General features: G+C 39.3%; 1 protein-coding gene across 1 annotated transcript; it reads right to left on the bottom strand.

The window, feature by feature from the left end:
• Positions 1-1,941: 1,941 nt before the first annotated feature.
• Churc1 (churchill domain containing 1) lies at positions 1,942-23,423 on the bottom strand. The gene is made up of 4 exons (XM_070031798.1): positions 23,316-23,423; positions 11,807-11,942; positions 9,096-9,166; positions 1,942-3,225 (listed from the first exon to the last, which is right to left on the bottom strand). The coding sequence occupies exons 1-4, from the start codon at positions 23,352-23,354 to the stop codon at positions 3,133-3,135; spliced, it is 339 nt and encodes a 112-aa protein (XP_069887899.1). The 5' UTR covers positions 23,355-23,423; the 3' UTR covers positions 1,942-3,132.
• Positions 23,424-24,213: the final 790 nt, after the last annotated feature.

Genomic DNA, 24,213 nt, shown 5'->3' on the forward strand with positions numbered 1-24,213 from the left:
GCATGCATGAGGCCCTGGGTTCGATTCCTAAGCATCACATCAGCAGAAAAAGCCAGAAGTGGCACTGTGGCTCAAGTAGTAAAGCGCTAGCCTTGAGCTGAAGAGCTGAGGGAGAGTGCCCAGGCCCAGAGTTCAGGCTCATGACCGGAAAAAAAAAAAAAAAAAAAAGTGAGAAATGGAGATCACCATGTTAAGTGAAATAAGCCAGACTCATGTTTTCATTCTAGTGCAGACTCTAGATTAGAAAAAAATTAAAAAGCCAGGTGCTGGAGCTCACAACTATAAACCTAGCTACTGAGGAAGTTGAGATCTAAGAATCAAAGTAAGAAATGAATCAAAGCAGATAAATCCAAGACTCTTATCTCCAATTAACCAGCAAAAAGCCAGAAATAAAGGCATGGTTCAAGTGGTAGTCAATCATAAGCAGCCAATTGAGTGCATGGGGCCCAGAGTTTAAACCCCAGTAGGCACAAACAAACAAAAAACATGAAAATAAAGTGGAGATTATTTGGGAAGAAGTTGGTTAGTAGAAGGGACAAGAAAGAGTAATGCATGTGGATATGTGGGTGAACATGACCAAATTACACTATACATAGGTATGCAAATGTCATAATGAAAGCATTAAAAATGTGCAACCTTCCAAAAAAACCCAATAATGACATTTTATATGATGCTTTCTATTTTCCATTATTTTCTAGAAGAAACTGAGATAGACAGGATAACTATGGCAAAGCCAATTCTATATATACCATGTGCTCAGTGATTTCTTTTTTACCTAGTTAGGTACAAAGTTGTATCTCACAATACAGACTTGTACTACAGTCAACAGACATTTTAGTATTAAGCACTTCAGATTCAGTCAAGTAATTAGACTTGTCCACAAAACAATAAATTCAAACCAGCAGGATTTTTGATACACTAAAATATAGAACAGTGAACATATATCACTTAGTAACAATCTATAAGAAACAAAAAATATTTTGTTGTGCCTAAGCTGGGTTATATGTCAATTAGTATTGAGGGATTCCAAGAACAAAAAAATAACACAACAAATGCAGGTTGAACTTTTCATTTCAAGCTGTCGACTATGTAGACACTAGATTTGCACAACTTAAAGTGAGCAGAGAAAGTGAGGAATCAGGACCAGACCACGTTTTCAATGACACCCACAAGTGATTTCTTTTCCGTCTAGAAGCTCAAGGAAATAAAGACTACAACTTTTGCCTAGTTCCCCTTTATTTAAACAGGAAAAGGATTCAGTGAGACTAGGTTTTTTGTTCTATTAGACCCCCCCCCCCCCAGCATTCTAGGAGACAAAGTAATACCACAAAGAACAATGGTGTGAACAATGAAATATATAGATAAGATCTTCTGTTTTAATTTTTTATCCATATCCAATACAAATAGATAATTATAGGAATTAACAGGGACATATAAGACCATACTCATGAGCTTCAAATGACTAAGCTGGAAGCATTAGCAAACTCCAAGAATGGACAATGCAAAGGCTATAATAGGCTTAGTGCTGCTATTTAAAGTAATGAATTTTCTCTGCTTTTTGAATTCATTTCACCAAACTATCTCCTCAGCAGGTCAGATATAGATTTGCAGCCAAAAGGAAAACATTTTCCAGGAATAAAACTGATCCTGACACAGCAGCTGACTTAACTTTTCTGAGTTAAACTTTTCTGAGGAATAAATCTTTTATCTGATATGATGAGATTCCTTGGAGTGCTGTCACTGATATTCTCAGCCTCTTCCTAACCTTGCCAAGCTCTTAGCGGGTCATCAAAATTAGAATTCAAATGTTCCTCAACTAGGAATTATGTGATGTTTTTCTCATGATTAGAATGAGATTATGGCACTTTGGGAAGAAGACCACAGAGATGAAGTGCTACTCTCATCAAGGGTACATGCTGTTAACATGACTTATTGTTGATAAAAGTTAAATAACCTTGATCACCTGGCTGTTTATCAAATTTTTCTACTGTTTATCAAATTTTTCTCCCTGCTTTCCATATTCTACTCTTTGGGAGGGAAGGAAGTCATTATGTGCACACTTTTTTTTTTTTTTGGGTCCGGTCGTGGGCCTGAACTCTGGGCCTGGGCGCTGTCCCTCAGCTCTTCAGCTCAAGGCTAGCACTCTACCACTTGAGACAGTGTCACTTCCGGCTTTTTTCTTTTTGCTTATGTGGTGCTGAGGAATCAAACCCAGGGCCTCAGGCATGCAAGGCAAGCGCTCTACCACTAAGCCACCTTCCCAGCCCCCTATGTGCCCACTTAAGGAGTAGAAATATCTATAGAATATTTACCCAGGACTGGGAATGTGGCTTAGAAGTTCAATGCTTGCCTAGCATGTATGAAGCCCTGGGTTCGATTCCTCAATACCACATGAACAGGTAAAGCCAGAAGTGGCACTGTGGCTCAAGTGGTAGAGTGCTAGCCTTGAGCAAAAGCAGCTCAGGGACATTGCCCAGGCCCTGAGTCCAAGCCCCTGGACTGGCCAAAAAAAAAAGAAGAAATTATTTACCCATGAGAGATTTGTTTGTATCCATCCATCCATCCATCCATCCATCCATCTCATTCATTCAATCACTTATTAACATCAGAATGGATTAATTTATTATATAGTTTGGGTCGTGTTCCAATACCACTTCATTTATTTCTTTGTTCAAGTTGTTCAGGTGTGGTAACTGGGAACTTCTTTAGTTGCTCCTTTGTCTATCTGACATACTCCTGGTCATTGTGTTATTTTTTTTATAACTTTATTGTTGTTGGTTTTTTGTGGCATAGATGCTCCAGACTCATCTTGCATATTTCCTCCCCAATTCTACCAGTCATTTTCCCAAGGAGTTCTGGTTCCTTCTATGGAAAAAGCAAGATTCGGTCCCTAGGTGTACACTTAATTTAGTTACTTTCTGGTCAGATAATTGTTAAGTAGAAATTTCAGCAAAAGCTTGGCTCTAGGGAAATACAAATCTCCTTTACTTTTTTGTTCAAAGAATTGCTGTTTAAGCAGCAAAAACAAAAAATAAATTAATTAAAATATGCAAAGAAGTTTCATTATTAGATGAAACATCAGGATTGCTGTATTTTAAACTAACCAACATGGTTACAACAGAACTAGGAATCTTAGAATAACAAAGTCATTTGTCGAGGGTCATCAGGGAGAATACTTATAGTATCTTCAGCTTTGCCACATAACAAACACAGCATGGTGTATTCCTAGAAGACAAAGTACATAATTACCTCAATATATAAAGAAAAGCATGCTTCATAACTGACTTTGTTGGCTACAAAGTGCCATAGATATTCTCTCTGTACATTAGATCCATTTCTTCAACATTTATCAGCAATATCTTAGGTTTGTGCTGCATATCCCAAGAGGGCCCCCCCCTTTTAAAAAATATAAACAGAGTACATGACGCTGCTTTATTTACTACAAATATAACAATGCCATCTTGGAATGCATAGCTATTTCTTGGACTTGAGTGTAGGTACCTAAGGATAAATTTCCATTCTTAGAGCTGTACTTTCTTTTTAAGATATTAAACTCTTTAGAAGAGAAGGAAGAAAAATATGCAATAAGAAAGAAAAAAAATTTCTAAACTGAAAAAGCTGTTTTTAGTTAATATAGAAAAATAATTTATGTTAAATTCACTAGCACATCATGCCTCATACTTAAACAGCTAATTGCCTGAAAATTCACCTATTTAAAGAGGTTGTGTCTTGGGCTTGACAAATATCCAGACTAGAGACAGAAGGGATTTTATTTTAGGCAAAAATCCTTAGGGCAAAGTCTTGTTCTTTTTTTTTGACGGTCATGTGGCTTGAACTCCGGGCCTGGGCACTATCCCTCAGTTCTTTAGCTCAAGGCAAGAACTTTACCACTTAAGCCACAGTACCACTTCCAGTTTTCTGAGTGGTTTACTAGCGATAAAGAGTTTCACAGACTTTCCTGCCCCCGCTGGCTTTGAACCATGATCCTCAGATCTCAGCCTCCTGAGTAGCTAGGATTACAGGCGTGAGCCACCGGCGCCAGGCTCAAGTCTTGTTCTTATAGCTGTAACTTTCTAGAATATTTAACACCTACACTGTATAGGCATATTTATTTTAAACTTAAAAATGTTCAGTCTTCTTTAGGAAAACAAATATATGTTACATCTATTAGTATTTCTACATCTGATATTGAATTTGCTAGTTGTCTGGAAACTAATCAGTCAAGGTGGAGTCTCTGGGTCTGGGCAAACACTAGAGAGGACTACAGACATAGAGACAATGGTGAGATTCTCAGCAGCAGACAACTTTGTTCCCTTTCCTATGGGTGAGTTCAAGAAGGGCAACACAGTCATGGCAGTAGAAAGGCTGCTTCTTTTATTCTTATTTTTATTTTATTTTTTTTGCCAGTCCTGGGGCTCGAACGCTGAACTTTTGGTCAAGGCTAGCACTTTACCCCTTGAGTTACAGCTCCCCTTCAGGCTTTTTTGGCTTTTTGGAGATAAGTCTCATAGACTTTCCTGCTCCTTGCTGGCATCAAATCATGATCCTCAGACCTCAGCCTCCTGAGTAGCTAGGATTACAGGTGTGAGCCACTAGCACTCAGCTGAAAGACTGCTTTTTAAAAACTACATTTTAATAAATTTAATTGATTGTGTTGGGAATCAAACCTAGGGCCTTGTGCATGCTACATAGGAAACCTACCACTGAGCTACTTACCCAGGCCCCACACTTTTAATTTTTAAGTCTACCATACACATTCATTATGTATACTGGAGTCTAAAACATACAGAACAAATATTCATGCATTAAAAATAACAATCCAGCCTCTCCAATGTCTTTTTACTGCTCTCAAAAACCTCTATTGCTTTAACCCAGCAGATATTACTAATGAGATAATAACCTCTCACTATTAATGAAGAAATAAGTACCAGTCAAAAAGGGAAAATGTTAAGAGAGCTGAGAGTCGGTAGATCCCTCCTATAATCCTAGCTACTCAGGAGGTAAGATCTGAGAATCACAGTTTGGAGCCAGCCCAGGCAGGAAACTCTGTGAGATTCTAATCTCCAATTACCCACCAAAAAACAAACAAACAAACAAAAAAACCAAAACAGAAAAACAACAACAAAAAACTCCTGGACGTGAAGCTGTAGCTTAATTGGTAGAGTGCCTTGAGTGCCCAGGCCCAAAGTTCAAGTTCTATGACAAGGCGCGCGCGCGCGCACGCACACACACGCACACACGCACGCACGCACACACACACACACGCACACACGCACACACACACACACACACACACACACACGCACACACACACACACACACACGGGAAAATGTATGACGTTAGCAAATAGTTCTGTTTTCAACCAATCTATCCTCTGTCAAATTTATATTTGGTGCTCTTGTGCTCTATGAGGCACAAGGTATACTGGCAACCATTTAAGGACAAAATCTGACCTTACATAATTCACAATCTAACTTGGAGGAAAAAAAAAAACTAACAAATGAACCTAACACATGATATCATCTGGCAAGATTATTGGATTGTTGAGACTGACTATACTTTTAATCTTTAACTTATAGACCATTTGGAACCCAAGTTCATTATAAGTCAATGTTTGGAATTCAAAAGCAGTTTCCCACAGTAGCAATATTATATACACAGCAGTTAGGTTCCCAAGAAAATCCACAAATCTTTTAAATTTATATTTTACAAGTACTATATAATCTAACTATATATAGTAGTACTTCTATGGGAAAGTATGTTTAGAATTCTAACTTGGAATGTCAGGAACACAGTGCCTCATGCAACATGGTGGCATTAGGACATGTTTCCCTCAAAATGACCAAAGATGGAGAGATCTGGAAGGAAGTATGGAGTAGGCAGAATCACCTCAGCATAAGAACAGATCCTTTTTTTATTCCAGTGGTCTCTCGGTCCTTTCCCTGTTACTCCCTATTCACTATGACTCCACATCCTTGACCTATGGGAGGGAGAAAACATTCTCACAGTTCCTCTCTTATTTCCTGAGGTAAACATGTTAGTTTTTTTTTTTGGTTATTGTTGTTTGGGTATTTTTGCCAAATGTTTTGGGAGAAACAAAAAATAGCTATAACATTTCTAATATATTTTCTTTCTTTCTTTTTTTGGTAGGTCGTGGGGCTTGAACTTAGGGCCTGAGCACTGTCCCTGAGCTTTTTTATATAAGGCTAATGCTCTACCACATGGAGCCACAGCAACAATCCTACTTTTCTGGTGGCTAATTGGAGATAAGAGTCTCAAGAACTTTCCTGCCTGGCTGGCTTCGAACCACAATCCTCAGATCTCAGCCTCCTGAGTAGCTCAGATTATAAGTGTGAGCCATTTGTGCCTACCTTCTAATATATTTTCTATCTAAACTTTATACTTCTGCCTCTACCTTCCTCTCTAGTCTTGCCATTAGGAAATCTTACTTTGTTCAATAATGGTATTATGGTTGTCTTTAAAAATATAATTCTTAGCTGGGCGCCGGTGGCTCACGCCTATATTCCTAGCTACTCAGGAGGCTGAGATCTGAGGATCGCGGTTCAAAGCCAGCCCAGGCAGGAAAATCCGTGAAACTCTTATTTCCAATAAACCACCAGAAAAACCGGAAGTGGCGCTGTAGCTCAAGTATTAGAGTGTTAACCTTGAGCTGAAGACCTGAGGGACAGCACTCAGGCCCAGAGTTCAAGCCCCACAACCATCAAAAAATAATAATACTAGTAATAATTCTTATCTTTTAGAGATGAAATATTTAGATATGTTTGTGATTTACTTAAGAATAATCCTGATTTGTGTGAGAATGATGTAGTATAAGTAAAACAACATGACGCTGACTAGTGCAGATTAATAGACTATTTTGCCCACTTTCAGTTATGTTTACATTTCCCCTAAAACATTTCGAATAAAAATAAACAATGGTGTTATGGAAGCCCACCTTAAACTTGCACTGCTACTGGAATAAGATAATAGCCAAAGAACAGTGGGAATTAGGATAATAAGTAGCAGTGGATACAAATGAAAAGTTTCTGATCATTAGACTAAGGCAGACATGCCCAATTGGCTAGTCACTTGATTTAGGGCCTGACACAGGTACAAGAAAAATTCAGAAGAGGGAGAAAGTAGTACAAGCTGGACCATCAAGAGCAAGAAGGAAAATTTAGGTTTCTGTAGAGAGCTAAGATTTCATTGGCTTCAAGGTAGAATTCAAATCAAGCAGAAAGCTCAAGGTAGGATTCAAATCAAGAAGAAAGCACAAATTAGGACACCGCTGTGGAAAAGGTTAGATGATCACATTTAGAGCAGGAGAGAAGCAGATGCTCCTGAAGGCTGGTTAGGAGGGGGTAGAGGATAGTGTCTTTAAGGAAGATTAAGCCCATAGTAATGTTCCAAAGTACAATCTGGGGCTGCTGTGCTGTGATTTAGGTATGAGTGAATATGGTCCTTGATGTGGTAAATAAAGTTGTGTTAGCTGGAGCTAGAAAAAAACAAGAGAAACAAAGGAAGGCAGGTAGGGCAACAGTTAAAGAAGATCTACAGGGGAAAAACAAAGAAGGAGGCAACAATGCTGGATAAGAAATGTACTCATGGGGCTGGGAAGGTGGCTCAGTGGTAGAGTGCTTGCCTTGCATGCTCAAGGCCCTTGGTTTGATTCCTCAGCACCACATAAGCAAAAAGAAAAAAGCCGGAAGTGGTGCTGTGGCTCAAGTGGTAGAGTGCTAGCCTTGAGCTGAAGAGCTGAGGGACAACGCCCAGGCCCATAGTTCAGGCCCCACGACTGGACCTCCCCCCCCAAAAAAAAAAAAAAAGAAATGTACTCATTAAGCCAGGCACCGGTGGCTCATGCCTGTAATCCTAGCTACTCAGGAGGCTGAGATCTGAGGATCATGGTTCAAAGCCAGCCCGGACAGGAAAGTCTGTGAAACTCTTATCTCCAAAAACCCGCCAGATAACTGGAAGTGGTGCTGTAGCTCAAGTGGTAGAGTGCTTGCCTTGAGCTAAAGAGCTGAGGGACAGTGCTCAGGCTCAGAGTTCAAGCTCCACAACCGACAAAAAAAAAAAAAAAAAAAAAAAAAAAGAAGACGTACTCATTACCTTACTCATGTAACTGTAACCCCTCTGTACAGTATTTTCACAATAAGAAACTTAATTAAAAAAAAGGTCTAGACAACACCTACTAAAGACTGAGTATGTGTGCTTACTATAGGAGGGAATACAGAAAAGATTCCAAATCAGAGATTTCTTCCAGTTTCAGGGAATCACAGCACAACAGAAAAGGAAATAAAAGAAAGCAAAGACAATTCAAATAATTTAAAAGCAAAGTCTGGACTGCAAGGGAAGCAATAGTTAACAAAATCAGATCTAGAAGAGATTAAGATGAAAAACAAAACACCTAGGACCAGGTTACATTTGGTTAGAGTAGCCTTAGTCAAATGAAAATGAAAAACAGTTTGCAGATAGTTGAAGTAAGGAAAACAGGTAAAAGACCTATCAAAGCTGAGTGTGGCAGCATACATGCCTGTCCTCCAGGCAATGTGGAGGCTGAGGCAGGAGGCAACCTGTGCTACACTGCAAAACTCTTGTCTCAAGCAAAGAGAGGAAAGAGACGAGCCCCCCCTTTTCTTCATTTAGTAGTTTTTTTTTCAGATAGTGTCTCATTTTGCATCCAGAGCCAGCCTTACACCATAATCTACATTACAGATATAAACAAACACACCTGGTTAGTTTGTTCAGATGTGATCTCACTTTTGCCCAGGCTGGCAAAAAGGTGCTCTTAACCTTTGTTCCCCCTCACTCCCCAAGTAGATGGGATTATAGACATGTACCATGATTCTTGGCTCTGGGCTATTCTTTATAAATAAAAATGTCATTTTTAATGCTGACATTTTTACTTCTGTCTCTTGTGACAACAGTTTTGCAGAGATACACCCACACTTAAAGTTTTTCTTTCAATCTGTATGGTGAGAAAATAAGGACCATTTCCTTTACTAATAGTTGCTAGTACTTCATTTATAAAACCATTTATGTAGATTTTTCAAGGGTACTTTTATTATCCATAGCAGACCCATACATTTACCTGAAATTCATCCATGATACTGAATGTGTACTCATGCCTGGCAATGACATGATGACAATTTTTACACAGATCTGCCAAAACAAAGAGAAACTATGTAATTAAGTCTTGGAATGTTTCTTAAAACAGTAACATTTCTAGGGGCTGGGAAGGTGGCTCAGTGGTAGAATGCTTGCCTTGCATGCATGAGGCCCTGGGTTCAATTCCTCAGCACCACATAAACAGAAAAAGCCAGAAGTTGTGCTATGGCTCAAGTGGTAGAGCTCTAGCCTTGAAGAGCTGAGGGACAGTACCCAGGCCATGAGTTCAAGTCCCACGACCAACCAAAGAAAAAAAAACACAAAAAAACAGTAGCACTTCTATTTTCAGCAGAATAATGCTTAAGAAGAATCCTGTATGATAGTTAACATAGCAGAAATCCATTATAATGTTGACCACAATCTGGTTGGGAATGTGGCTTAGTCGTAGAGCTTGCCTAGCATGCATGAAGACCTTGGTTTGATTCTTCAGTACCACACATATGGAAAAAGCTGGAAGTGGTGCTGTGGCTCAAGTGGTAGAGTGCTAGCCTTGAGCAAAAGAAGCTCAGGGACAGTACCCAGGACTCTGAGTTCAAGTCCCAGGACTGGCCAAAAAAAAAAAAAAAGAAAAAAGAAAACAGAAAAAAAGAAATCCACACAGCAATTGCTACATAATTAGGGTCTGAACTCAAAAGGTTTAGTGTGCATACATTAGTTCCTACTGAAAGCTCTCTAAAGTAATCAACTGACAGAAACTTAAATATGTTTTTTAAGTAACCTGGCCCTAACTATTTAAAAGTTTTTATTCTCAGAATGAGAGTAAACTGTTCCTATTGCTATTGCAATCATTAAAAAACAAGCAAACAATGCTGAATATTAGGGTAATTTTCTTTTCTTTTTTTTTTTTGAGTGCTAGTGGTCAAACCCAAAGTCTCACGCTTGCTAAGTAAATGCTTTACCACTGAGCTACATTCCCAGCCTTTCAAAGTGAATTTAATAGTAACAAAAATCTAGTGAAAACAACAATATTAAAGAAAAACAAACACCCTGATTTATTGAACAGGGCCTGGGGCTAGGCACTGTCCTTGAGCTTCTTTTGCTTAAGGTTGGCACTCTATCACTTGAGCCACAGGGCTACTTCCAGATTTTTCTGTGTATGTGGTACTGAGGAATTGAACCCAGGGCTTCATACATGCTAGGCAAGCACTCTACCACTAAAGCCACATTCCCAGCTTGCTATTTAGTCTCTTAAATCTTGTTAAAAACCCAGTGAGAGGGCTGGGAAGGTGGCTCAGTGTTAGAGCGCTTGCCTTGCATGCACAAGGCTCTGGGTTCAATTCTTCAGCACCACATAAGCAGAAACAAAAAAAAAAGCTGGAAGTGGTGTTGTGGCTCAAGTGGTAGAATGCTAGCCTTGAGCTGAAGAGCTGAGGGACAGTGCCCAGGCCCAGAGTTCAGGCCCACGACCGGACCCCCCCCCCCAAACAAAAACAAAAACAAACCCAGTGAGATAAATATTATCATTATCATACTTTCAGAAATAAGGACACAAAGACACACCGTTAAGTTAGTAGGACAACTAGTGAAGGAGAAGGTGTTGGAACTAGAATTCAACTCCAGGCAGTCTGCATCAAAAGCCCTGCTCTCAACTATTATGCCCTCCTGCATGGGTGAAGTGAATACAAACACTTTACAAGAAAGAAAATGATTCTAGTCAGGTATCCAGTGGCTCATGCCTATAATCCTAGCTACTACAGAGGCAGAGTAGGGTGATTTCAGTTAAGATTAGCTTGAGAAGAAAATGTTTGTGACATTCTATGTAAAATACAAACAGCAAAAACAAGGCAGTAGGGACGTATGGTTTGAGTAGGAAAGCACCAGCATGAGGCTCTGAATTCAAATCCTAGTACTGCAAAAAGAAAAAGAAACATTTTCAATTGTCTGATCTATTCCACAGGCTTGGTGTTTTTCATATCCTAGTTTCAAAATATTACCATCTGTACATTTATTCGCCAAATATATTTGGAATATATCCAAGAATTAGGAGACAAGAAATATAAATCTAAGCAGTTTTCTTTAGATAGGGGCAAGTAGTCCTCAACACTTTAATAGCTGTTGGAGGCCACCACAAATTATTCTACAGGAGGAAAGGAAAATACTCATGGATGACTCTATTTTGCTTAAGGTGGTATGAAGGATTTACAAAGTTCCCTAAAAAAGAATTTGGTGCCCGAACCACAAACTTCATTTATCTGCAAAAGTCATTTATGGAGCTAGGTAGTGGCTCACATCTGTAATCCTTGCTACTCATGAGACTGAGATCTGAGGATAGCAGTCTGAACAAGAAAAGGAGGCAGGAAAGTCTACAAGACTCTTACATCTAATTAACCACCAAAGAGCCAGAAGTAAAACTATGGTTCAAGTGGTAGAGCACTAGCCCTCAGCAAAAAAGCTCAGGGACAGCACCTAGGCCCAGGACCAGCACACACATACAAAAGTCTTTTATGTAGAACATCTGATAATAGTAAATGAATACCGTATGAACTATACTTTCTTCTTAAAAACCTAATCAGTAACTGTGTTGCAACACAATATTGAAAGAGGCCTCAAAAAACATACATATACACAATATGTCTACTTCTAAAAGCTAGTTGAGTGCTCATAGACTTGCATGTTTTAAAGAAGTCAACTTACGATCATAGGTAATTATTTCTTCTCCATCCTCCTCTTTCAGGGATTTGTTAGTAATCAGCATAAAATCCCGCTTACTGCACACTGCACATCCTGTAAAGTTCAGTAGAAAAGATCCATTCTCCAGACAGGTGTTACCCTAAAATATCAAAAATAGGAATTTAATTTTCTTTTATTTTGAAATATTTGGTAAAAATTATAGACAATAATCTTTAAAAAAATTTTAAAAATCTCTAAAGGGGAAAAACTTGTTTGAAGTTGTTTCAAAAAGGAAATTTACAGTTAGGTACTGGTGGCTCACGCATGTAATCATAGCTACTCAGGAGGCTAAGATCTGAGGATCACAGTCTGAAGTCAGTCAGGATAGGAAAGTCCGTAAGACTCTTATCTCCAATTAACTACCAGAAAACTGGAAGTGGTGCTATGTTTCAAAGTGGCAGAGTGCTTACCTTGAGTGAAAAAGGTCAGGGACAGTATTCAGGCTCTGAGTTCAAGACTCATGACGAACAAAAAACCAAGGGGGGGGGGACTTACCATACCCAGTAATTTTTTTAAATTACCAGCTTCCTTAAAGAAATATGATTCATAAGTAAAACTAAAGTACAGTGTTAGATCTGTAAATATCTGAGGATTACAACTGTGTTTAAAAGAAAGAACTAAGTACAAGTAGATATTTAGAAACAATAATAAAACCCAGTTACATGTGAAAAGGAAAGATTAGAAAAAGATAATACCCAATAATACTAAATGGAGGACACCATAAAACTTGGGATCTTCCCAAGTTTAGGCAAACTATTACAAAACATTCTTGAGACCCCATCTCGACCAATAAAAATTAGACATGGTGATATGTGCCTGTCATCCTAGCTAGAATTAAATTTTAATTAAAATGAAAACACTAAGTCAACACTAAAGATGGGACTGTTAACTATTAAAATAGCTTTTTCTTAAGCCTTTACCACAACATAACAAACAAAAAAGCATTCCAATGTACAGATGTCAGTCTTTACAGAATGTGTAATGTAGGTTGAGTAAGGTTAAGTTCTACAGGTCATCAGATTGAACAACAGTATTGAAGAAAGGGTTTACTTCATCACTAAGAAAATAACACATTCTTTGCTAAAGGCTTACTAATAATTGTTAAGGCATACATCATTTTATAAATAATTTAGCCTATAAGAGCAACAAATTTAGTGTTTTTAAAAGTTAATATGATGAACATCACTCAAATCAGCATTTCTCCAAAGTATGCATGTACCTGATAGTACATAAGTGCCATGAGGATTTAAAGATGAGCCAAATGAGTTTCTAACTTTCAAGGAGCTGAAGAAGTATCAGGGGACTTAGGACCCACCTTAAATGCCACAATGAAATCCTCCTGCATTTTGCTAGCCTCACAATCTCTCCCTTCTGAGAGGCCTCCTAGTTCTATGAATTAAGAAAAATTAACTCTGGTAGAGAGGAAATAAAAATATTACAATAGAGTTTGGAGACATAAACTTCCAGCTAAAAAGAACAAGTGATTTGTTATATTAAAAAAATAGCACTGGGCACTGGTGGCTCATACCTGTAATCTTAGCTACTCAGGAGGCTGAGATCTGAGGATCTTAGTTCAAAGCCAGCCCAGGCAGAAAAGCTGTGAGACTCTCATCTCCAATAAACCACCAGAAAACTAGAAGTGGTGCTGTGGCTCACGTGGTAAAGTGCTCACCTTGAGCTGAAGAGCTGAGGGACAGCACCCAGGCCCAGAGTTCAAGCCCTAGGACTGACAAAAAATAAAAATAAAAAAACTTCAGTTGATAGGCAAAAATTTCCCCTATCATCAAGCTACAGTTTAATGACTGCTAAAACATAGGCAAAAATTTCCCCTATCATCAGGCTACAGTTTAATGACTGCTAATACATGCCCCCATAACCATTACAACTATCCAGATTTTTTTGGCAGTACTGAAGTTTGAACTCAGGACCTTCTTGCACTTGAGCTACACCCCAGTTCTACCCATGTCAAGATACAGATCATTTCTCTCTTCATATTTTCTTTGCAGACTATCTCTAATCTCCATCCTATATCAAATACCCTAGGATGAGATTTTTTTTTTTCTCTAGAGCTGCATGTAACAGAATTTTATATAGACATCATCAGTGTAATGTTTTATTATGGCTTCTTTTAGTCTATGTTAATCATCAAGATAAGCTACACATACTGCTAAACCATAGCTTATTCTTGCCAAGTAGTCTTCCATGAATTCAGTTGATAATGGACCAGTGGATTTGTTTTAGTTTGGGGCAATAGTGGATAAAGCAGCTATGAAGATTCATATACAAGTCGTGTGTGTGTGTTGGTTGTTGGGCTTGAACTCTGGGTCTGGGCACTGTCCCTCAGCTCTTCAGCTCAAGATGAGCCCTCTACCACAGTGCCACTTCTGGTTTTCTGGTGGTTTATTGGAGATAAAGAGTCTCACAGCTTTCCTGCCCAGGCTGGCTTTGAACCACAATCCTCAGATCTCAGCCTCCTGAGTAGCTAGGATTATAGGTGTGAGCTCCTGCGCCCACTGCTCAATTCATTTTAATAAAACAACTTCCTTGTCATTTTGGGTTTTTTCTTCTTCTGTTATTTGTGCTGTACCAGGGCTTGAACTCAGGCCTTATACTTCATCTTTTTCTAAACATGACTAGCACTATAACACTTGAGCCACACCTCCAGTTCCAGCTTTTTTCTGGTTAACTGGAGATAAGAGTCTCTTGGATTTGTTTTCGCTGGCTGGTTTTGAACTGCAAAGCTCAGATCTCAGCCACTTCAATAGCTAAGATTATAGGCATGAGCCACTAGAATGTGCCTTTGTTGGTTTTTTAAAACAAATGTTCTTAGAAGAGCAGTAATGAATTTTATGAAATCTGATCTATCATTTTTCATTATATTATGATTTGTGCTTATTTTTTGGTCGGTCGTGGGGCTTGAACTCTGGGCTTGGGTGCTGTCTCGGCACCCTTCAGCTCAAGATGAGTGCTCTATCGCTTGAGCCACAGCAGCACTTCTGGTTTTCTAGTGGTTTCCATTGGAGATAAGAGTCTTACAGACTTTCCTGCCCGGGCTCACTTTGAACCGTGATCCTCAGATCTCAGCCTCCTAAGTAGCTAGGATTACAGGTGTGAGCTACCGATGCCCTGTTCTTTTTTTTTTTTTAAAGACACCTTCTCTTGCTCCAAAGTTGCAAAAGGTTTTTTTTTTGTTTGTTTCTTTTAGAAGTTTTATAGCTTTAGGCTTGTAGATTGTAGATTTTTATGCTCTACTATGAAATACTTTGGTATGAGGAAATAATCAAAGTTCCATATGGACATTAAGTTCTACCGACATGTATTGAATTTGTAGGAAAACGAAATTATTACACACACACACACACACACACACACAAATTTAACTTCAAATGCGTATCTATATAATAGCATGAATATCGCATATTTTCTCTCTCTCCCTCTCCTTCTCCCTCTTCCTTTCCCCCTCTCTCTGCCAGTCCTGGGGCTTGAACTCTGGGCCTGGGTGCTTTCCTGAGCTTTTGTGCTTAAGGCTAGTGCTCTACCACTTGAGCCAGAGATCCATTTCTAGCTTTTGGTTGTTTGGAGATAAGAGTCTCACAGACTTTCCTGCTCAGGCTGGCTTTGAACAACTGTCCTCAGATTTCAGCCTCCTCAGTAGCTAGAATTACAAGCATGAGCCACTGGCACCTGGCTATGTTCTCTTGGCTATACCTGTTACAGATTCTTCACATTTCATAAAAATTACAGAATCAACTTAAATCTTTACTAAAATGGCTTCTGGATTCTGAATTGAGATTGCCTTGGATATATATATATATATATATATATATATATATATATATATATATATATATATATATATATATATATATATATATAAGCTGATTACCAAGGACTTCGAAGAAACTGGGGGAAAGCAAATAATTTAAAAAGAAAGATCTCTATACCAATCTCAAATAAATACAACTCTGAGCTGGATTAAACCCAAAATCACAGCTGTTTTATACCATGTGACCTAACCTCTGAAATTCGACTTTGTAAGTAAGGCAGAATGTAATCTCTACAGAAACACAGAGAAAAGAGAAGAGAAGGATCTTTCTTTTATGTGGTAAGTGAATACTCTATATGACAAGGGCAAGTATACTACAAAGGAAACATATGGGACTTTACACAAGAGCTTGGTCGGTGGACTATATTAACATCTAAATTTGGGAAAGTAAACTAAAGCATACAAAGCACACAATATATAGGGAAGCTTTTGAGATCCCCATAATAAGAGGAAAGTTCGAATGCAAACCAAATTAATTCCTCAATAAGGATAGTAAACCCAGTTTCAGAGGGGGGGAAAAAGCTGACATGATAAATATTTATCTAGTTGAAGATTTGTAAGAAATACCAACAAGTGTACAAGAAAAAATAGTTGAAAACCATGATTATGTTTGGAATAGCACAACAATCTTAAATTTGAAAAATCTGAAATTACTGACAACAATGGAACAACTCATTTTTAGGGAAAATTATCTAGATAATAAGTTAATGTATATGTTATGTCAAGGGAATGTTTATGATTAAATATAGTGGGCTGAGATACAGCTCAGTAGATGAGCACTAGGATAAGTTCAAACCCCAGCTCCAGCATGGGTTTTGCTAATTTTTTTTTTCTTTTGACTTCCTATCCTCGATTTCATTAGTTTCTACTTCAGTTTCTTCCTTCTGTTGCTTTAAGTTTAGTAAGATCTTGTTTTCCCATAGTCCTAGTAGAAGTTAGCCTATTGACTCCAGATTGCTCTTTTTTCTTTTTATTATTGTTTATTTTTTCATTGTTATGATAAAAGTGATGTACAGAGGGGTTGCAGTTACATAAGTCAGGTTAAGGAGATAGACTGTTCATTTTTAACACAGACATTACCCACTACAAATTTTAAAATGTAGAGTATCTTTTTAAAACACCTACCCATATAAAGATGTTTTCATAATTATAAATCCAACTCAAATTTAATTTCACCTAATAAGTATTCAGTAAATGACTTTTTGTAGCTTAGTTTTAAATGAGGTGCATAAAACATATAATTTTTAATTTAACCACATAATTCACACTATTTTTTTCAATATGACTAATACAAATGAATGATTTATTTTTATATTACTATGGCATAACTACTGAGTTTAAGCTAAAACAAAATACAGAAATAGAAGTTTCATTCTAGGTTGATTTGAAAAGACTTTATTACAATTTTGGCCTGTTATTTTAGAAAATGCAATATAGCTCTAGTTCTAAGGGGTTTACCAAATGCTTTTGACTGAAAAAATTGTTTTCATTTATAGTTGAACAACAACAACAACAAAAACAACCCTGGGTTCAGAACAATACTAAGAGTCATTTCCAACTAGACTCACATTTGAGTTGAAGTTCTCAGTGTACATTACAAAGTAGGCCAGGGCTTTATGACAAATTCAGTACTGTATATTTCTAGTCTATGAAAAACTTTCACTACAAAGTTGCAGACACGTTATGTAACAAAGATAAATAATTAAATATTACTTACTTAATGTGCACTTAGATCTTCCCAACAAACTATTTTTTTTCTGACAATTTTGTAAATTGATAGACCATATTTGCTGCCACTTTTTTTTGGGGGGGGGGGAAGGGGAAGAGTCCTAGGGCTTGAACTCAGGGCCTGGGCACTGTCCCTGGGCCTCTCTGTGCTCAAGGCTAGTGCTCTACTACTTGAGCCACAGTACCAAGCACGCTACCACTAAGCCACATTCCTAGACACCATGCTGCCACATATCTTTTTTTTTGCCAAACTTGAACGAAAATGGCCTCTGTGAGCATGTGCATTTTGTGTGTGTGTGTATGTGATGGTGGTGGTGGTACTGGGACTTGAAATCAGAGCTTTGTGCTTTTGCTCAGCTTAACTCCTCCCAGTTGATGCTCTACCACTTATGCCATGTCTCCAGCCTAGTTTTTTGGAGATGGGAGTTTTGTGGATTTTTCTGCCTATGGTTTCAACTTCAGTCCTCCAGGTCTCAGCCTCCTGAGTGGCTAGGATTCCAGGCATTAGCCACTGGTGCCTGCCTTGGCAGATGTAAAAATACATCAGACTGGTCTGGGAATGTGGCTTAGCGGTAGAGTGCTTGCCTAGCATGCATGAAGCCCTGGGTTCGATTCCTCGGTACCACATAAACAAAAGAGCTGGGAGTGGTGTTGTGGTAGAGTGGTAGAGTGTAGCCTTGAGTAAAAGAAACTGAGGGTCAGTGCCCAGGCTCTCGAGTTCAAATCCCAGGACTAGCAAGAAAAAAAAAATCAGACTTCAGACATCAAAGAACCTCAGTTAACTGGGGGAAAAATTCCCAATCAAATTTAGAAATTAATTATGAGACTCTACATATTCTCTACAGAAGGGGACTCAGTTCCCTGAAAAAGGGTCTCATCTCATCTTTGAACATCTGTTCGAAAGTTCTTTATTTGGATTCAAAGTCCACAAACTCGTAATATCCACCCACTAGTTATTTCTAAATAAGCCTTTCTAAATACAAAAAAAAATTACTTCTTCCTCATGACAGCCTTTAATTATTTCAGAACAGATAAAAGCAACAAAAGTGCATCAGAAAGGCATTATTACCCTGGCTTTCCAATCACCTCAAATACTTTAGACCTTTTCAATTGAAATTTTCATTTCCTAGTGAATTTATTCTTTTTCTGTATGGTAAGGATTGAGATAGCATCTCACTACAGTCCAGTACTGCCTTAAACTCATTATGTAGCCCAGGTTGGCTAGTTAATTTATTTTTTGTCATATAGTCTTTCATTCCTTATGTTCTTTTCTTCAGCTAACACATTCTTTCAATTCTGAACCCTTTATTTGGCTAATCTGTCTGAATCTCATACCCCAAGAGCAGTTGTTACATTTTTAATCTCAAATGATGCCTGATAAAAAACAATTTGGCCATTTGTTCCTCCTAGTTCTGTAATGACACTTGCAACTTCCCAGTTACCTACACTGAAAACTCTATACCATCTACAACTTTTCATTTCTTCTCTATTCATTAAATCAATCAAGTCCAAGTCATCCCTTCTTGAAGTCAGGACTTGTCACAGGCCTATACCACTGTCATGCCATGGGACACTCCTTTACAATCTGTCCGTCTCATCATCCTAACTTACAGCTAAGACTCATTTTTCCTAACAGATTTCAATGTCATTTCTCTATTCCTAATTATTTTCAGGATTGCCCATAGCTTACAGAGCATAAAAGCTAAACTTCTCAATATGACTTTTATTCTTTCAACTGACTCCAGTTACAAATTCAACCTCGTTTCTTTGATAACCTCTAGGAACTTTTACCTCTGTCATGCAATGTGCTATGGACATTATTAGTCATAAAATGTTTCTAGAATCCCCAGCCAAGTCAAGAAAGCCTTCCTCTCATTTGACTACTCTTGATCATACCATGTCTTTAGTAGTCAGCATCATGACTTACAAAACTGCTTGCTTTTCTTTATAGTTTTACCACAGTAAATTATAAATGTATTTTGACCATTTTTACAGGTTTTTTTTTTGGTTTTTGATTTTTGTTTGTTTGTTTGGGTCCGGTCATGGGGCCTGAACTCTGGGCCTGGGCGCTGTCCCTCAGCTCTTCAGCTCAAGGCTAGCGCTCTACCACTTGAGCCACACACCACTTCTGGCTTTTTTCTTTTTACTTATGTGGTGCTGAGGAATCGAACCCAGGGCCTCTGGCATGCAAGGCATGCACTCTACCACTGAGCCACCTTCCCAGCCCCAGTTTTTGATTTTTTTTTTTAAACCAACCTTCCACTTGTAAGATTTCAGGTTGTTGTGTATAATAGATTTATTTTCAGGATTCTTCATCACTACAAACCCTGGGGGACACAATTCCTTGTTATGGTGGCTGTATGGTAAGCATCACTGGCCTCTAGCCATTATCTGTAAGAAGTAGTGCACCAGAGTCGCTCAAGCCTGTAATCTAGCTACTTGGGAGTTGGAGATGATAGGATTTTGTAGTTTGCAAGACTTCATCTTAACCAACTGTCATGTGTAGAGGCATATACCAGCAACATGGGTAAGTACATACAGCATTGCACTCTACAGTGGCCTAGGCATAAGGCAAGACTCTATCTCAAAAAAATAACCAACACAAGATGGGTGCTGGTGATTTATACCTGTAATCTCAGCTCTGAAGGATAGTGAGATTTAAGGACTGCAGTTCAAAGTCAGCCCAGATGTCTATAAGACTTATTGTCAATAAGTTACTCCCCTAAGCCAGAAGTGAAGCTGTGGTTCAAGTGGTAGAGTGCTAACCTTTACAAAAGAAGCTCAAGTACAGTACCTAGGCCCTGAGCACAAGCTCCAAGTCTGGCCCAATAAGTAAATAATCAAGCTGGGAACCTGTGGCTCATGCCAGTAATACTAGCTATTCAGGAGGCTGAGATCTGAGGATCGCAGTTTGAAGCCAGGCTAGGCAAGTAAATCTGTGAGACCCTTAGCTCCAATTAATCATAGAAAAAGCTGGAGGTGGCGCTATGGCTCATGTGGCCAGGGACAGCACCCAGGCCCAGTATTCAAGCCCCAAGACTTGCAAAAAATAAAATAACCAACATAAGGGCTGGTGGAATGAACATTTCAAGTGGTACAGTGTGTGGACAGGTACTGAGTTCAAAACCTAGTACAAAAAAAAAAAAAAGCCAGGTGCCGGTGGCTCACACGCATAAACCTAGCTACTCAGAAGGCTGAGATCTGAGGATCAGGGTTCAAAGTCAGCCTAGGCAGGAAAGTTGGTGAGACTCTTATTTCCAATTAACCACCAGAAAAGCAGAAGTGGCACTGTGGCTCAAATGGTAGAATGCTTGCCTTCAGCTGAAGAGCACAGAGACAGCTCCAGGCCCAGAGTTCAAGCTCCACGACCGACAAAAATAAATGAATAAATAAATAAAGCTTCAATTATTGTACGATGTTCCTGGGAGGCAAGAAGGCAAAATCATTCCAGGTTGAGATCTACAACTCTTAGTCACTTTTACTACTTATTCTTCTGAGATGTTCCATTCTGTGGATGTATATGATAGTTAACTTTTCCAGTCTAACATTCTTAAGTAGCAGCTAGCCATGAATGATGGGGATACGCAAAGAACACCTAAAATGGAAATTCTTTAAGGCCACCAGTTTTGTTTGTTGTGTGGCTTGAACTCAGGGCTTGGGTGCTGTCCCTGAGCTATTTTGCTCAAGACTAGCACTCTACCACTTTGAGCCACAGCTCCACTTCCAGCCTTTGAGTGGCTAATTGGAAGTAAGAGTCTCATGGGATTTTTCTGGGCAGGCCAGCTTCGAACCTTGATCCTCAGATCTCAGCCTCCTGAGTAGCGAGGCTTATAAGCTTGAGACATGAGTGCGCCCTGTGTAGGGCCTCCAGTTCTTAAGGGAAAAAATGTTCCAGTAATTATAGAAGAGATCACAAGAGCTCTGACAGAAAACAATGCTATAACTAAAACTTGGTGATTCATAAGGAACCTCAAGTCCTGTAGGCTGTACCTAGCGATAGCAGTATCTCATGGGCAAACTCAGTAAGTACTCCAAAGTATCCCAAAAGCTAATGCTAATGCTATCATTCTCACTCTTGAAGCAACCTTCTTACAACCTACTGAATATGCATTTTTTAAACAGGTACAAAATCTGTTTTTGCTGAAAAGCACTGACTTCTAAACTGAACCTACAAATTAACTAAAAACAGAAGAAAAACCTGGCATCTCTACCTCAGTTTTTTACATTGAGTTTTTTTAAGCCATTCTTTCTACAGTCACTTTGCAATTACCCTGGATTCCAGCTAAGACAGGACTGATCAATAACATCTTTATAACAAGGAGTGAAATGACACTTAAGGAACAGCAGAAGCTTACAAGACAGACTACTTCCAAATGAAGACAATTACGAATAATGATGAAGCTTCACCCTGGAGCAAGAGGAATCATCTCATCCCCTCAAGTGAAGAAAGTGGGAAGTTCTCTGGAACTTGGGAGAACTAGAACTGAGATAATCGCCAACCAGCCCACACCTGCAACTAGGACTCTTCATGTATACCTTTACCCTCTGCCTCTAATTCTTCCTCTACCCATTTCCTCAGTACCCTAAACACAGCTGAAGATGTAATGAATTGTCTTCTTCCTGTGGCATGCCCTTGCCACATAGTAAATATCCTTTCTCTATCCTTCATCATGTCTCTGTTGGACATATAGAGGCGAGTGGCCAGATGTGACATATTCCTAATAAGCTTTCCTATCACTTTCTCTACATTTTTCTTTCCTTGTTGGATATAAGAACAGAGGTAGACAGCTGTGCTCTCTGGTAACACTATTACAAATAATGTCATTATGAATATTCTCCCCTTCCTCAGGTCTTGCATATGCTAGGTAACTGCTCTACTACTTGACCTATGTCCACAGCCCTTCTCAGTTGTACTATCTTTTTAAAAAAATATTTTAATGTAAAGATACTGTACAGAGGGGTTACAGTTACATGAGTGTACCATCTTTTCGAGATAGGGTCTCACTAACTTTTCCCAGACTGGCCTCAAACTCACTATTTTCCTGCCTCAACATCCCAAGTAGTTTATGGACATGCTTACATACGCCTCCAGGAACAAATATATATATATATATATATATATAAAACCAAAATGAGGACTGCTTGTTGTTCTTTTCCCCAGCTTCCAACTTGCTTTCCCTCTTTTCTACCGTAATTACAGCTACTCTTCAAGTCCCAGCCGAATCCCAGCTTTTCTGGAGGAAAAACATTGTGGTCCTATTTCTCTATCACCCTTCCCTTTCTCTAAACTGAAACAGCATTTAAAAATAGCCCTACTTTTCACTTCTATTAGCTACATACTCTCCTTGTTAGTTACATAATCTATACACACGTTAGGTGTACATTGAATATAGGAGAAAAGACAACACTGGAAGCCTACTAGGCCTTAGAGGTAGATTAAGAAAAAAAAAAAAAGTAATGGCCTGGAAATCTGAATGTGAACTTGGATAACTGATTTCCCATCTCTGGATGCTAGTTTCATCACCTTCAAAACTGAGTCAGAACGGACGATCTCAGAAGCAGTTCTGGCTCTGTAATTCAGTAAGAGAACCTAGCGTCAACAATCGAGGTGGAGGATGACATGGGTGTCTGGGAAGGGGGATAGAGGTTGGTGGTGACAGTCACAGTGGTGAGCTTTCTCCTCTGCGGTCCCCACAAGCTCCAGAGGCTAGGAGTGACGGCTGACGTCAGCGGCCGGGGCGGGGCCTCGGGGGCGGAGCGCCCCAGGCAGTCCCGCAGGCCGCCCCAGATGACCGGTGTCTGGATAGAGCTACCGGGTCATTGCAGGGGCCGTGCGGCTCTGGCAAGACCGGCGATGGTATGAGTTTTAAGGGCCGGCTATGGCCCTACAACGGGAGTTCTACGTGCCCACTTGCTCACCCGGTTAGGATATTCCTTCTCGACACAGTCCCCACACATCGCGACGCCTTTTACCACGAACCGTCCTCCAGAGCTTCCGGGAAGGCGAAATCTCGAGAGATCTGAGACTTTGCTTGCCGCGTGCGCATTTGGATATTTGGCGTCAGGAATTGATTTGAATATCTCCGCCCCTAGCAACTGTTGCTAGGGATGGGCGCACTGCGATCTCCAGGACATCAAGGATGGGCAAGGTCTTAAGAGGGAAAAGGTCCCAGGACTGGCAGACCTGTGGGAACAGAGAGAGTAAACTGACAGATGGATCACAAAACACTAGAAAGAAAGTTGTTTTCTCCATGACTCAACTTACTCTGAAAAACTGAAACGAAAATACTTTAGGTAATTTGCTGTGCCATTTCTTTTTCTTTTTTCTTCCTTTTTTTTTTTTTGGCCAGTCCTGGGGCTTGAACTCAGGCACTGTACCTGAGCTATTTTTGTAGCAAGGCTAGCACTCTACCACTTGACCACAGCGCCACTTCTGGCTTTTTCTGTGTTTGTGGTACTGAGGAATCGAACCTAGGGCTTCACACATGCTAGGCAAGCCCTCTTACCATTAAGCCACATTCCCAGCCCATTGCTTTGCCATTTCTTAAGGATGAAGAGTAGTAAAGAACTCGGCAGATGGATGAACAAATTATATATCGGAGAGGCCCTTGGAACTCTGCAAAGAATCTCCTGAAAAGAACATATAAAAATGTTACTATTAAATGACCATCTGGAGCCCCTGGAGTATACAAAAAAGGAAAGTGTGTTTCTGCCTTTGTGTCACAGAACTACAGCAGTGGTGACATAAATAGGACAGGTCAAATTATCCCTGTATTATTTCCTGATATTTTGGATCTCAAAATGCTTGTGATGGGCG

This window comes from Dipodomys merriami, unplaced genomic scaffold (assembly GCF_024711535.1).
Source record: "Dipodomys merriami isolate MVZ:Mamm:240054 unplaced genomic scaffold, mDipMer1.0.p SCAF_1, whole genome shotgun sequence".
Taxonomy (NCBI): domain Eukaryota; kingdom Metazoa; phylum Chordata; class Mammalia; order Rodentia; family Heteromyidae; genus Dipodomys; species Dipodomys merriami.

Excerpts from the sequence above, each read along its gene's own strand:
- Churc1 (XM_070031798.1), bottom strand. The coding sequence starts at position 23,354 with ATGTGTGGGGACTGTGTCGAGAAGGAATATCCTAACCGG. Across the intron at positions 11,943-23,315 it reads AGAAGGAATATCCTAACCGG|GGTAACACCTGTCTGGAGAA; the intron begins GTGAGCAAGTGG and ends TTGATATTTTAG. Across the intron at positions 3,226-9,095 it reads GTATCATGGATGAATTTCAG|GAATACACCATGCTGTGTTT; the intron begins GTAAATGTATGG and ends TTTGTCTTCTAG.